The 12,276-nt window shown below is 46.3% G+C and overlaps 2 protein-coding genes across 2 annotated transcripts in view; both read left to right on the top strand.

Annotated features, from left to right (window-relative positions):
• Positions 1-4,011, top strand: part of LOC308169012 (tRNA (carboxymethyluridine(34)-5-O)-methyltransferase alkbh8-like) — a gene marked incomplete at both ends in the record, with an annotated part of 6,407 nt that extends 2,396 nt beyond the window's left edge. The window contains 6 exons of the mRNA XM_080543650.1: positions 1,457-1,527; positions 2,172-2,278; positions 2,374-2,528; positions 2,677-2,945; positions 3,094-3,243; positions 3,361-4,011. Of these exons, the coding sequence (XP_080399776.1) occupies positions 1,457-1,527; positions 2,172-2,278; positions 2,374-2,528; positions 2,677-2,945; positions 3,094-3,243; positions 3,361-4,011 (1,403 nt within the window). The remainder of the gene's footprint in view (positions 1-1,456; positions 1,528-2,171; positions 2,279-2,373; positions 2,529-2,676; positions 2,946-3,093; positions 3,244-3,360) is intronic.
• Positions 4,012-5,292: 1,281 nt separating this feature from the next.
• On the top strand, positions 5,293-10,845 carry LOC308169011 (RNA-binding protein FXR1-like; the record flags this gene model as incomplete). Its single annotated transcript, XM_080543649.1, has 7 exons — positions 5,293-5,310; positions 5,887-6,109; positions 6,366-6,533; positions 7,588-7,791; positions 10,110-10,217; positions 10,532-10,620; positions 10,726-10,845. The coding sequence occupies 7 exons, from the start codon at positions 5,293-5,295 to the stop codon at positions 10,834-10,836; spliced, it is 921 nt and encodes a 306-aa protein (XP_080399775.1). The 3' UTR covers positions 10,837-10,845.
• Between the last annotated feature and the right edge of the window lie 1,431 nt (positions 10,846-12,276).

The raw sequence follows: 12,276 nt of genomic DNA, 5'->3' as shown, positions 1-12,276 counted from the left end.
GGATGACAAAAAGCTATCATATGGTGACACGAATAGGTCTAAAATTATATTCAAAGAGGTCTAAAAAGGTCTTAAATGTGACTTGTTGAAACTTGTAGGAACCCTGTTACTAGGTTTACAGTGAAACCAAGGCCCTGTTTGAATACTGGATGCCCTTGTCCCACACATCTCCATCACTGATCTGTATGTGAATGTATACATGAGTGTGAGCTTCCCATTCCACTGGTTTCACCAATCGAACCCTTTTATAAGGAGTCATGGGGTGTGTTCTCACTAGAACATTTGCTTCACTTGAAACAGAGTTTAGGATAAAATTCGCTTTGCTCTGCGTCGTTTGTAGCTGTGAAAACGTGCGAAGTCGCTCCCGCAGCAAACAACCAACGGATGCTCCGCTTGAAAAGGGTGGTTTCGCTCCGGTTAGAAACGACGCATTGAGGCAGTCCATAGGAAAACAACAGCGCATGCGTGTTGATCAGGATGAACGGGCAATTTCCTATTTTTCTGACCAATCAACTACCCCGTCTGTTGCTTCGATTGCGTATGTTACTTTGTTTACATAAAGGGCTGAGAGAACGCAAATCAGAGAAATAATTTATGCAACAATGTTGCAAACTCATCCACTTGCTCCGGCTCAAGATTCGGACTTTCATGTGAGAACATGACCATATACTGTATATGTCTACGAGTCCATATGGTCATATGTTTATAAAAGTACACAGTTACATGTTAACTCCCCCCTGTCTATATACCCCCCTGTGAATAGGCTATATAGTGTATAGAAGTATAGTAAAGTTCACATAATAGATACATTCTCAGATGTCTACCGATCACTTATCCCCCTATTTTTGTTTATACCCCGCCCTACTTATGTCTATTTATGTCTCATTATAGTTTTTTTTTATTATCTTAGGACTGTGTTTGTTTGTTTCGTTGTACCTTTTGTTGTACCTGTTACAATGACAATAAAGATAATTCATTTATTAATTAATTAATTAATTAATTAATTCATTCATTCATTTAGATCTGTTATTGCCTCATGAAAGGTGCCTTATTAAACAGAGACGGTCTGTAGGGCAACTCAACTTGTGAGCCTTGAGACTTCTGGTCAAACGTATGAAAAAGGGGCTAAGAAAACGTCATAAAACAACAGGAAACGTCTTTAAAGACTTTAACGTTCTTTAGAAAAACATAAAACCTCATCAAGTACAGGCCTCAGTCATCTAATATCACCATTTATATTTTGGGTGCGTTTGTGCTACAAATAAACTGTCCTTGGCTTGCCTTGTGTCCCAAAGCAGATCCTGTTGCTGAGAGATTGATAATCTACCTGTGGAATCCCACTATTCAACAGTTTCCACAGAGATTGTTAATAGGCCTTTCATCTGTGATACCGCTGTGCTTCAAAAACACGTCCATTTACGTTTCTAAGCTGTGTTTCTGTGGTTCTTGTTGTTAGGTATCCCTCCTCATGTTGACACTCACTCTGCCTTTGCGGATACCATCCTCTCCCTGAGCCTGGGAGCCAAGGTAGATATGAATAGTGTGTGTGTGTGTGTGTGTGTGTGTGTGTGTGTGTGTGTGTGTTCGTTTGTGTATGTTCGTTTGTGTGTGTGTTCTGACGTGTATACGTGTGCATACATCACATACATCTTGCTGTAAATAATGATCTTACTGTACACTATGTGTGCGCTTATATACATGATCTTGAAGGGCAGGGTGATTCATTCATCTTTATAATCGGCTTTAATACGTTTTCTATGGTTGGGCGGCCGCGGTAATACTGTAATATTGCGGTATATGAAAAAAACAACGGTGTCCGTTTCAATACAGTCATACATTTTTTAAAATAACACGTTATCCCCTTGGTTGGTGCTTCATTATACAGTCAGACAAACATACTCCCAACCATAGCAACTAGGGAGTTTTTCAGGGCCAAAAAGTGAAAGGTTTTTGACTGGTGAAGTCGGTCTTGAGATTCAAATCCAATTTAATATACAACTCTTCATATTTCTTAAAATATTCAGCTTTCTGTAAGTCAAAAACTTTAAAAACCCGGAATGTCGAGTTAGGGCTATGAATGGAAACAGCAGAAGACCTACAGTGCAGAACACATACAGTTTCTTCAGGAACTTCCTTTGATATGACTTTTACTTTACATAATGTCACTGCAGACGGTGATGGAGTTCCGTCACCCCGATGGGCCCTTAGTTGCCGTGGTGTTGCCAGGGCGGAGTCTACTGGTGATGAAGGGAGAGAGCAGATACCTATGGACCCATGGGTGAGAATGAAAGGGAATGAGGGAGGGTAGAGAGAGAGAGGACAGAGGAGAGACAGAAAGAGAGTCAAAGAGGTTTTTTCTCTCTGTGTCACTAGTATAACTCCCAGGAAGTTTGATGTGGTCCCAGCTGACCACCCAGAGTCCCCTGCTGCAGTATCCTCTGATAAACATAGCAACCTGACCCTGAGCCGGAGGGGCACTAGGACCTCTCTCACCTTCCGCAAAGTCCGCCGAACACCGTGCGACTGTGGTGAGCTTCTTTGTTGGGTTTGCCGATTTTGAACAAGTGCGTTCATGTCTCCATTGCTTAGCACACCAGACGACTGTTTACATTTTTGACTTGACAAACGGGCTTTGGATGAACCTGTGTGAAGCTGGGCCTGTCTGTCTCCCTGCAGCCTTCCCATCTTCTTGTGACAGCCAGCGTCCCTCCGGCCCCTCCCCCTCCCCCCCCTCCCTACCCAGCAGCGAGGGTGACGCGGCCCGCTTGGAGGCAGAGTTCGTGCACAGCGTGTACGACGCCATCGCCTGTCACTTCAGCAGCACGCGCCACTCCCCCTGGCCACAAGTATGTCACTTCCTGTCCTCGCTCCGACCAGGAAGTGTTCTCGCTGACGTGGGCTGCGGGAACGGGAAGTACCTCGGGGTCAACCCAGAGCTGTTTGCGGTGAGTGCATGTTGAACATGTTGAGGGTAGATGCAAAGTAAAAAAATGGGTAAATGCTACTTAATTTCGATCTGTTAGATCTGTTTTCTATGTCTCGTCTTTAGACGGGCTGTGTTAGGATTCCATTGAGTGTGTCTGTCCCCTGTAGGTGGGTTGTGACCGCAGCTGTGCCTTGGTGCAGATCTGCTCAGAGAGAGGCTTCCAGGCATTTGTGTCTGACGCTCTCAATGTTCCTCTACGCAAAGAGACCTGCGATGCCTGCATCTCTATAGCTGTCATTCACCACCTCTCTACAAAGGTATACACACACACACACACACACACATACACACACACACACACACACATACACACACACACACACACACAGTTTGGTTACTGTTGTTTTATGATTTCCTTTGTGTGGTGTGTGTAGGAGCGGCGGTTGGCTGCGGTGGAGGAGTTGGTGAGGCTGTTGAAGCCTGGAGGAAGGGCGCTGATCTACGTGTGGGCCCTGGAACAGAAACACAACGACCAGACGTCTAAATACCTCAGAGAGCCCACAGCACACAGGCCCGAAGGCAGCTCTACAGGCCCCTGCAACCAGGAGAGAGAGTGTCCTACAGGCAACGGCAAAGACTACGACCAGGGGCAGGTCGGGAGTAAGAACCCCCCGGACAACAACTTGGACTGCAACCAGGTCCCCCCTGAGAAAGAGAGTCGGCCCAAGCTTAGGGTCCACACCAACCGCACGGCCTTCGACTCCCAAGACCTCTTGGTCCCCTGGCATCTTAAGGGGGGAGGGGGGGAGCGGGCAGGAGGAGAGACAGGACATGGTAACCAGGGGAAGGGAGTAGGCAAACAGGGTGGTCGAGGAGGCTCAAAAAAGACATCAGACCTCCCCACTGCTAATGTTCATGGCTCAGCTCCCAGCCCAGGTCCTGTATTTCATCGCTATTACCATGTCTTCCAGCAGGGGGAGCTAGAGGAGCTGTGTGGCAGGGTTAGAGGAGTGAGTGTGCAGAGTAGCTACCATGACCAAGGGAACTGGTGTGTTATACTGGAGAAGACTCCTGGAGACAGATAAACACACACACAAGCACAATCAAGATTTTAGTAAATGGGTTTATTAACAGAGAGTATGCTATTGTTCATTTTCGGATGAATAAAGTTGTATTGAATTGAGGGGGATTTTGTTTTTTTTACCTCATCAGATAAGACAATTATGCAAGACAATTATGAGACCCAATGAAGCGATTTAACATCGCTGATTATTGTAAATAATCATGAAAAATGGGAAAAACAAAATGACCTTCAAATGAATGGGGATTCATTAAGTCTGATTTCATTCATTCAAACGTTGTTGTTTAATCAAGTCTTAGAAGTGGCCGTAGGCTGTTGAATGCAACACCTCTCAATGTGGATTACTACGGTGGCCGACAAGGGCAAACGCGCTGCAAATACCGAAACGCGCTGCATATAGAGAAACGCGCTGCATATAGAGAAACGCGCTGCATATAGAGAAACGCGCTGCATATAGAGAAACGCGCTGCATATAGAGAAACGCGCTGCATATAGAGAAACGCGCTGCATATAGAGAAACGCTGCAATTCAGTTCACAACACAACGGAAGTGTTCTCACAACACAACGGAAGTGTAGAAAACGCTGCAATTCAGTTCACAACACAACGGAAGTGTTCTCACAACGGAAGTGTTCTGGGGGGGGGGGAACGATAAGTGGAACTGGACTGGAGACGTGTTTTTGAAGAAGTTCCGAAAAGCAGTTCTGAAGAGGTTGTGGAGTGAAGAGGCGACATAAAAGGTACATATTATATTTCTTATTTATGTCTGCAGATAACATGTGCTGTATTTCAAACCGAAGGGCTCATTCTATGCCCTACACCCTACGAAGGGTTCGTAGAAGCTTGTGCAGTGGAGGGATTCTTTATTGGGAATTCACAGCCGACTGAGGCACTCTCCCCTCCCGCGACGGAGGGTTATCAGCCTGGCTGGGGTTCCATACTATAATTGTGTTAGTATTAATGTTAATACTATAATTGTGTTAATATTAAATAATAAACCATATCAATGCCTGTCTTCCAGGCTGCCATGTTTTGTCCTTTCTGTGGCCAAGATCTGGGGACTGTTCAAGTCTTCTGTGGCTCATGTGGCAAAAATGTACAGTTTTTGCCAGCACCTGAAGGCAACAGTGAGTAGACATGATGATTGTATTTGAGTTTGTTTGCAGAATATGGGGTAAAATAAAAATAAATGGTGTGGGCAATGTTTTCTTGGCACACTTTGCGCCCGTTAATACCAATCAATCGTCTCTTGAATGCCACAGACTATTTGAGTATTGTTGCTGACCATGTGCATCACCTTCATGGTTACAATGTACCTATCTTCTAATGGCTAATTCCAGCATGATAATGCACCATGTCACAAAGCAAAAGTCATCTAAAACCTGTTTCATGACAATGAGTTCAGTGTTCTTCAGTGGCCTTCCCAGTCACCGGATCTGAATCCGCTATAACACCTTTGAGATGTGGTAGAACGGGATATTCGCAGATTGAAAGTGCACCTGAAAAATCTGCAGGAATTGCGTGATACAATCATGTCATCATAGACCAGAATCTCAAAGGAATGTTTCTAACATGAATTGAGGCTGTTGAGAGCAAAGGAAGGTATTAGTATAGTGTTCCAAATAAGTGTTTCAGTGACTGTGTTTCACTCACCGAGCACTTTATTCTGGTCCCTGATGACATGATTGCATCGTGGGTTTCCTGCAGATTTTTCAGGTGCACTTTCAAGCTGTGAATCTCCTGTTCTACCACATCCCAAAGAAGTTCTGTTGGGTTCAGATCCGGTGACTGGGTGTATGTTCTATGTACCTATGTATTCTTACATGTACCATCTCTCTCTCCCTCTCTCTCTCCGTCCCCCGTCCCCCCCACCATACCAGGAAGTGGAGCAGCTGCGTCTGGAGCGGCTGCAGATCGACGAGCAGCTCCGTCAGATCGGGGTGGGCTACCGGGCCCCCGCTAACCGGGTCGGGGGCGCCGGGCCTGGGGAGAGGGAGAAGGGCTACCTAACGGACGAGAGCAGCAACTCCCTCCACACCTCCCGCACCTACGGGGGCCGCGGGCGTGGCCGCAGGACCCCCAACAACCAGTACTCTGGATATGGTGAGGAGAAGGGAGGGGAGGTGGGAGGGTGGGGTAAACTACTAGATTTGCGGTTCAAACCCCGCCTGGCCACATGTCGAAGTGTCCTTGGGCAAGACGCTGAACCCCAAAGCCTTGCATGGTAGCTTGCCACCATTGGTGTGTGAATGTGTGTGTGAATGGGTGAATGAGAGGCCATTGTAAAGCGCTTTGGAGTAAGGCGCTATATAAGGCAGTCCATTTACCATTCATTTGGGTGTGTGTGCGTCACACACAGGCACTAACTCCGAGCAGTCCAACGCCTCGGAGTCAGAGGACCTGAACGAGCGAGACCAGCGGCCCCGCGGCGTGGGCGGAGACGAGAGGGGCTCCCGCCGCGGGACCAACGCAGGAGGGCGGGGCCGCGGAGGACCCAGCTCCAGGCCGTCCAACTCCATCAGCTCAGGTAGAGAGTAGGGATGTGCATAACTCTATTTATTTTATTTTCCGAATACTAATCGGTGGGTGCTATGAACGAATAATAGATTTTTCGATCTGTGCCGACATTCACAAAGGCAGCCATGGATCATCGGCAAGAAATCAGTTAATATAACGCCCCAAAAAACACCTTTAACAGTGGAAGAAAAAAAAAAACTTCTGGTATTAGTCCTCATGAATTTCTCCTTCTGAATAAATAAATGAGGCTAACAACAATAATGCAGAACAGAAAAAAGCCATGCCGCTAATACCGACAGTCGCATTGGAGCGGCGCCCGCATTGTATAGCTGTTCAGCCTCAGACTCTCAGAAAACAGGGACCAATTAAATGTTTTTACTCGCATCAAAACCTGAGGAACACTGGCCGCCAGCGTTAGAGCCCATGGCTATTTCACCTTTCTGCAACGTTACGTTTGACGCCTCTTAATAGCCATGTCTGCCTCCAATCTCTTTCTCCTTCATAGATAATAATGACTGAACTATATTAATATGATGCTGGTGTGTGTGTGTGTGTGTGTGTGTGTGTGTGTGTATTGTGTATATTGTTTTTCTGTGCTGATTAATGCAACAATTACAACAAATAGTGCTACAGAAGCAACATTAGTTCTGTCTGTTAATTTGTGTTTATTTGAATGGAAAGGTCCTAATGTTAAAAATCAACTCGAATAATCGATTATTCTGTCCCATCCCTAGTGGAGAGGCGCAGGCGTTAGGATTTTAGCATTGGGTTTAGAGGTCCAATATTGTTACTGGTTTGACTGAAGTGATCAGCTCTGATGAGCAGAATTGTAACGTGATGTGTCTGTCTCTGGTGGGGTTGTGTGAAGGGGACACCGTTTGGGATGGTAATAAATCCTCACACTATCTCTCCACATCTCCCTTCCTCCTTCCCTCTCTCTCCACCCCTCCCTCTCTCTCTCTCTTTCTCCACCCCCCCTCCTTTCTCTCCCCCCCCCCCTTCCCCTCTCTCTCCACCTCTCTCTCCCTCCACCCCATCCCTCTCTCTCTCTCCCTCCACCCCAGTCCTGAGGGACCCAGACAGTAACCCGTTCTCCCTGCTGGAGGGCGAGGGTGAGCTGGCGGGGGACACGGACGCCAGCGAGGGCGTGGCGGGGGGAGACCGCAGGAGGCGCTCCCGCCGTCGTCGTAACGACCAGGAGCCCAGCGTGCTGGACTCCGCCGCCACCGAGTCAGACGGCCAGGCCGGCCCCAGCGAGAACGGACTGGGTGAGCAGGGGCGCGAGGGAAGGGACAGGACAGGGCGGCCATTTTGCTTTTCAGTCAATTCACAATTTTGATCAAAGCTTTTGTGTTACTGTTACATGGTCCAGTGGTGTAGCACAAGGGCCTACAGTGCACACACACACGCCCATGTCGGAATGGGTTCGAATCCGGCCCATGCCCTGCTGACATAGTCTCTCCTCTTACTTTCCTGTCTTTCTACACTCTCCCTCTCGAAGAAAAAGTATGAGAGTGGGACTGCCCACTGTATGGATGTGATGTACCGATGCCAAAGGTGTGTGTGTGTGTGTGTGTGTGTGTGTGTGTGTGTGTGTGTGTGTGTGAACGTGTCTGTGCGTCTGTGCGCGCTGGGGATTGTGTGTGTGTGTGTGTTTAGTTTATTAGTTTATGATGTCGTGGACAGTCCCCATTAATTAACTGTAACAACAGTAAATGGAGCAGCTTTAGCCTACATGGCTAATTTCCAGCTGTAGTCCCCGGGCCAGTTGACAATAGGCTCCCTAAAATAAAATACATTAGTATTTTTAAAAATTACAATTGCAGCAAACACAAACAAATGGAGCAGGACATACAAACATATCAAGCACAATTGGAGCAAGCACAAACATGCCGGGGAGACAAGACATTCAAGCACAAATGGCAGCAACATCAATACAGTACATGAGATAAGAACAGTACAAAGGGGACAAAGGAAGAGCAAATAGTCGTAGCAATATACAGACATAGCAGCATACAGACACAGCAACATACAGGCACAGCAGCATCCAGACATTGAAGCACACACAGACATATGCAGGCGGGTAGCAAAGATAGAGGTGTACATACAACACACACGTCACATCTGACAGAAATTAATGTATGCAGTTATAGTTATTGCAAAGCCATGCCTTAAGGTGTGTTGTGAAGGTGGAGTATGTATGTATATTTTTTATGTAGGTAGGTAGTGAGTTCCAGTTTTGTATTGCTATAACAGAGAATGATAATTGACCAAATTTACTTTTCCTAAATGGGACTAGAAAGTCGCCTCGTGTGGTACTTCTGGTGCTCTGACTGGTATTGTTACGTTGGGTTATGAATGAGTTAAGAGGAGGAGGAGCAGTGTTATGTAAGACTTTGTAGACCAGGCAGGTGTTTTTGTATTTGATCACATCTTCCCAGCTCAGAAGTTACGGTTATTTAGGATAGTACAATGATGAGAGCTGTTAGGCTTCTGATCCAGGACTTTAAGGGTTTGCTTGTAGAGAATGCCTAGTGGCTTTAGTGACAAGCTGCTAGTTTGGCCCCAACTTGTCAAACAGTATGTCAGATGTGACATAATCATGGCGTTCATGTATAATTTGGCAGCATTAAAAGTCATTACATTTCTGATATATTTAAAATTGGTTAGGCTAAACTTCACTCTTTGGCATACTTTCTTAATGTGTGTTTTGAATGACAGATTGGAGTCAATAATGATACCCAGATATTTAAATTGTGGCACAATGCTAATATTTTTACCTGAGATTAATATATTGGACACAATGTTACATTGTCTTTTAGTAAAAAACATTCCTACAGTTTTATTTACGTTAAGTTGAAGGCATGAACGGTTCAGCCAATTTGTGATCTGATCCATAGCTGTGATGAGTTTGGCAGCAGCCAGATGTTTGGTCTTGGCATGCACATATATTACGGTGTCATCAGAATATAATTGTATTTCGACATCAGGGCAGACAGATGGCAGATCATTAATGTATAGGCTAAACAGCAGCGTGCCGAGCATTGATCCTTGAGGTACACCGGTGCACAGGTTAAGAGCTGATGAACGGTGGTTGTTCACAGAAACATGTTGACTTCTACCAGTTAGGTATGACTCAATCCATTTGAGTGCTAATGAGGAGAAGTTAAAAGCAGACAGTTTGACAATAAGGACCTTATGGTTGACTGTGTCGAAAGCTTTGCGAAGGTCTAAAAACACAGCACCAACAACACCTCCTTTGTCAACCATTGCTCGGACCTTCTCTAAGAAGAGACAGTTAGCTGTTTCAGTGGAGTGATGGGCCTTAAAGCCAAACTGCATGGGATGGAGATGGACCATTATTTAAGAAAGAAACAAGCTGCTCTGATACCCACTTCTCGGCAACCTTGGAGATCACAGATAAAATGCTGATTGGGCGATAGTTCCATATGTTCTGGGGGTCATCTGACTTAAATATGGGAGATACAATTGCGGTCTTCCAGGTACTTGGAAGTGTGTGTGGGTGTGTGGTCAATCTTCCAAGTCTCTTCACCTCACACCTCTCCACTCCCTCTTTGCGTCTCAGACGAGGAGGGCAGGCCCCAGCGCCGCAACAGAAGCCGCCGCCGCCGTAACCGCGGCAACCGCCCTGAAGGAGGCTCGGCCAGCCGCGACAGACAGCCAGCGGAGAGCGGTGAGTGTCATGCCGTTACCTTCTACACGACCTTGTGGACCCTAACCTAACCGCCATGTCCACCACACCATGTTCTGTGTGTGGAGAAAGTTGACCCGTCAGTCATTGTGGTAGAGGTACCAGGTAACTGGGGTGGGGTGGTTTACCAGGTTGTGGTACCAGGTAACTGTCTCTCTACTATATAACCCTCTGGGCGGTTTTACTGCTCTTGAGTGAACTGATGGTTTTATATGCCCTAGTATTATTATGATTATTATTATTATTATTATTATTATTATTATTCTTCTTCACTGTTCTTTGAACTGTGTTCCCAGTGACCGTGGCAGACTACATCTCCCGGGCAGAGTCCCAGAGCAGACAGAACCTGCCCCAGAAGGAGATGCACGCTGCCCCTGAGCCCAAGGTACACACACACACAAACACACTCTCCACGATGTTGGTTTTAGTGACCAAGGCGAGTGTTTGCATGACGTGAGTCTTTTTTTTTCCTCCTCTGCTCTTTTCTCAGGAGAACGGGAGCAGCGCCAAGAGAGACGAGCGCACACCCTCCAAGCGTTCCCCTAGCAACGGCATGGCCACGCCCAGTGAGACCCTGACCCTGGTCAACGGAGTCTCGTAAAGGGCCCCATAAAGGGCCCCATAAAACCCACGTCTAGAGCAAGACTTTATGGCAAACTCTGTCCCTGCTTGCATTAACTTAAACCTTAAAAACAGATGAGTGAAAAATACCTGACAAAATACCTGAATTCATACCACGAGAGAGAAATGTACAAAAAAACGACAAAAGCATCTACTTAAAAACACACGTAACTGTGTATGTTATCCTATCTATCAGTACTTAGTGCTTATTTAAAAACTAGCTTGCCAGAAAAGAGCTGGTGGATATGACTTGATTTATAAGAAATACTGACACACAGAAACAGGACGAGACTTTTTCTTTTTCTTTTACTTTTTAAGCACAGTGCTCTTGCTTCCAGCCACACTAACGCCTTGGTAACCACTGCAGCATGCCTACGGTCCAAACACACATGGCGACCACAGGGGGCGGGGCATGGGGGGGGGAGACGAGACAGCAGACCGTTCCGCACAAAAGTCAGAAGAGAAGAGTCATCCACACACACACACACACACACACACGCGCATCCATCCACACATACACACACACACACACACACACACACATCCATCCACACACAGGCGCACATACAGTGTGCAGCTGCAACACACTACGGTTGCAACGGTCCCAGTGGTAGGAGGTGTGGGTTACAGTGTGGCCGCCCGCCCGCTCGTGCTGGAGAAGAGATGACCGTGTGAGATGAACTATAAGCGAGGTTGTTGTCCTGTTCCTGATGGTTGTGGTCGACAAGGAGGGCGGGGGGTGAGGGAGGGAGGAGGGAAGGAGAGAGAGACAGAGGGGGAGACTCAAAACCCCAGTGGCTCCCTGGCTCATGTTGTTACTGTCGTCTTGGTTACCGCTCTCAACTTTTTGTTGTTGTTGTTCTTTCCACATCATAGAAAATATGAAATAAAAATGGAAGTGAAATCAACCGTCTTTGAAATGAACTTTGATTTCTTTCTGTGGGTTTGAGCTCTATTTTTCTAAATAAACTGCATGATCATTTAGCAATGCATGAGGGGGGAAGAAAACAACTAAAAACGTCACGTATCCAAACAGTTTTGCCATTCTTTTATTCACTAGTACTGCTGCTATATTGTCCAAATTGAATGTCTTAATCTCCTGCTTTTAAAGAGAGATACTGTACCCTATAGTGATGACTTCCTGTCTGACTGTTCACCACAAGATGTCACACTTAGCTAACCGTCTGTCCTGGAGGGTAGTCCAACAACGTCGCTAAAGACCAATCCAGGCATATTCTGATAAGTCTCATGAGACTTATCCAAAGATCCAGGTTCATTTCGATAAATCTCGTGAGAGTTATCAAAAATAAGCCCGGATCTTCTATTAGCAACATTGATGGAATACCCCCCTGTCCTCTTCCACACCAGTGTTGGTTCTACGATATTAAACATATGGGGAAATATGATGCATGATGGCGGC

Source organism: Nansenia antarctica (assembly GCF_963989245.1).
Source record: "Nansenia antarctica genome assembly, chromosome: 12".
In the NCBI taxonomy this organism is placed as follows: domain Eukaryota; kingdom Metazoa; phylum Chordata; class Actinopteri; order Argentiniformes; family Microstomatidae; genus Nansenia; species Nansenia antarctica.
This window is presented reverse-complemented; position numbering and strand designations above follow the sequence as displayed.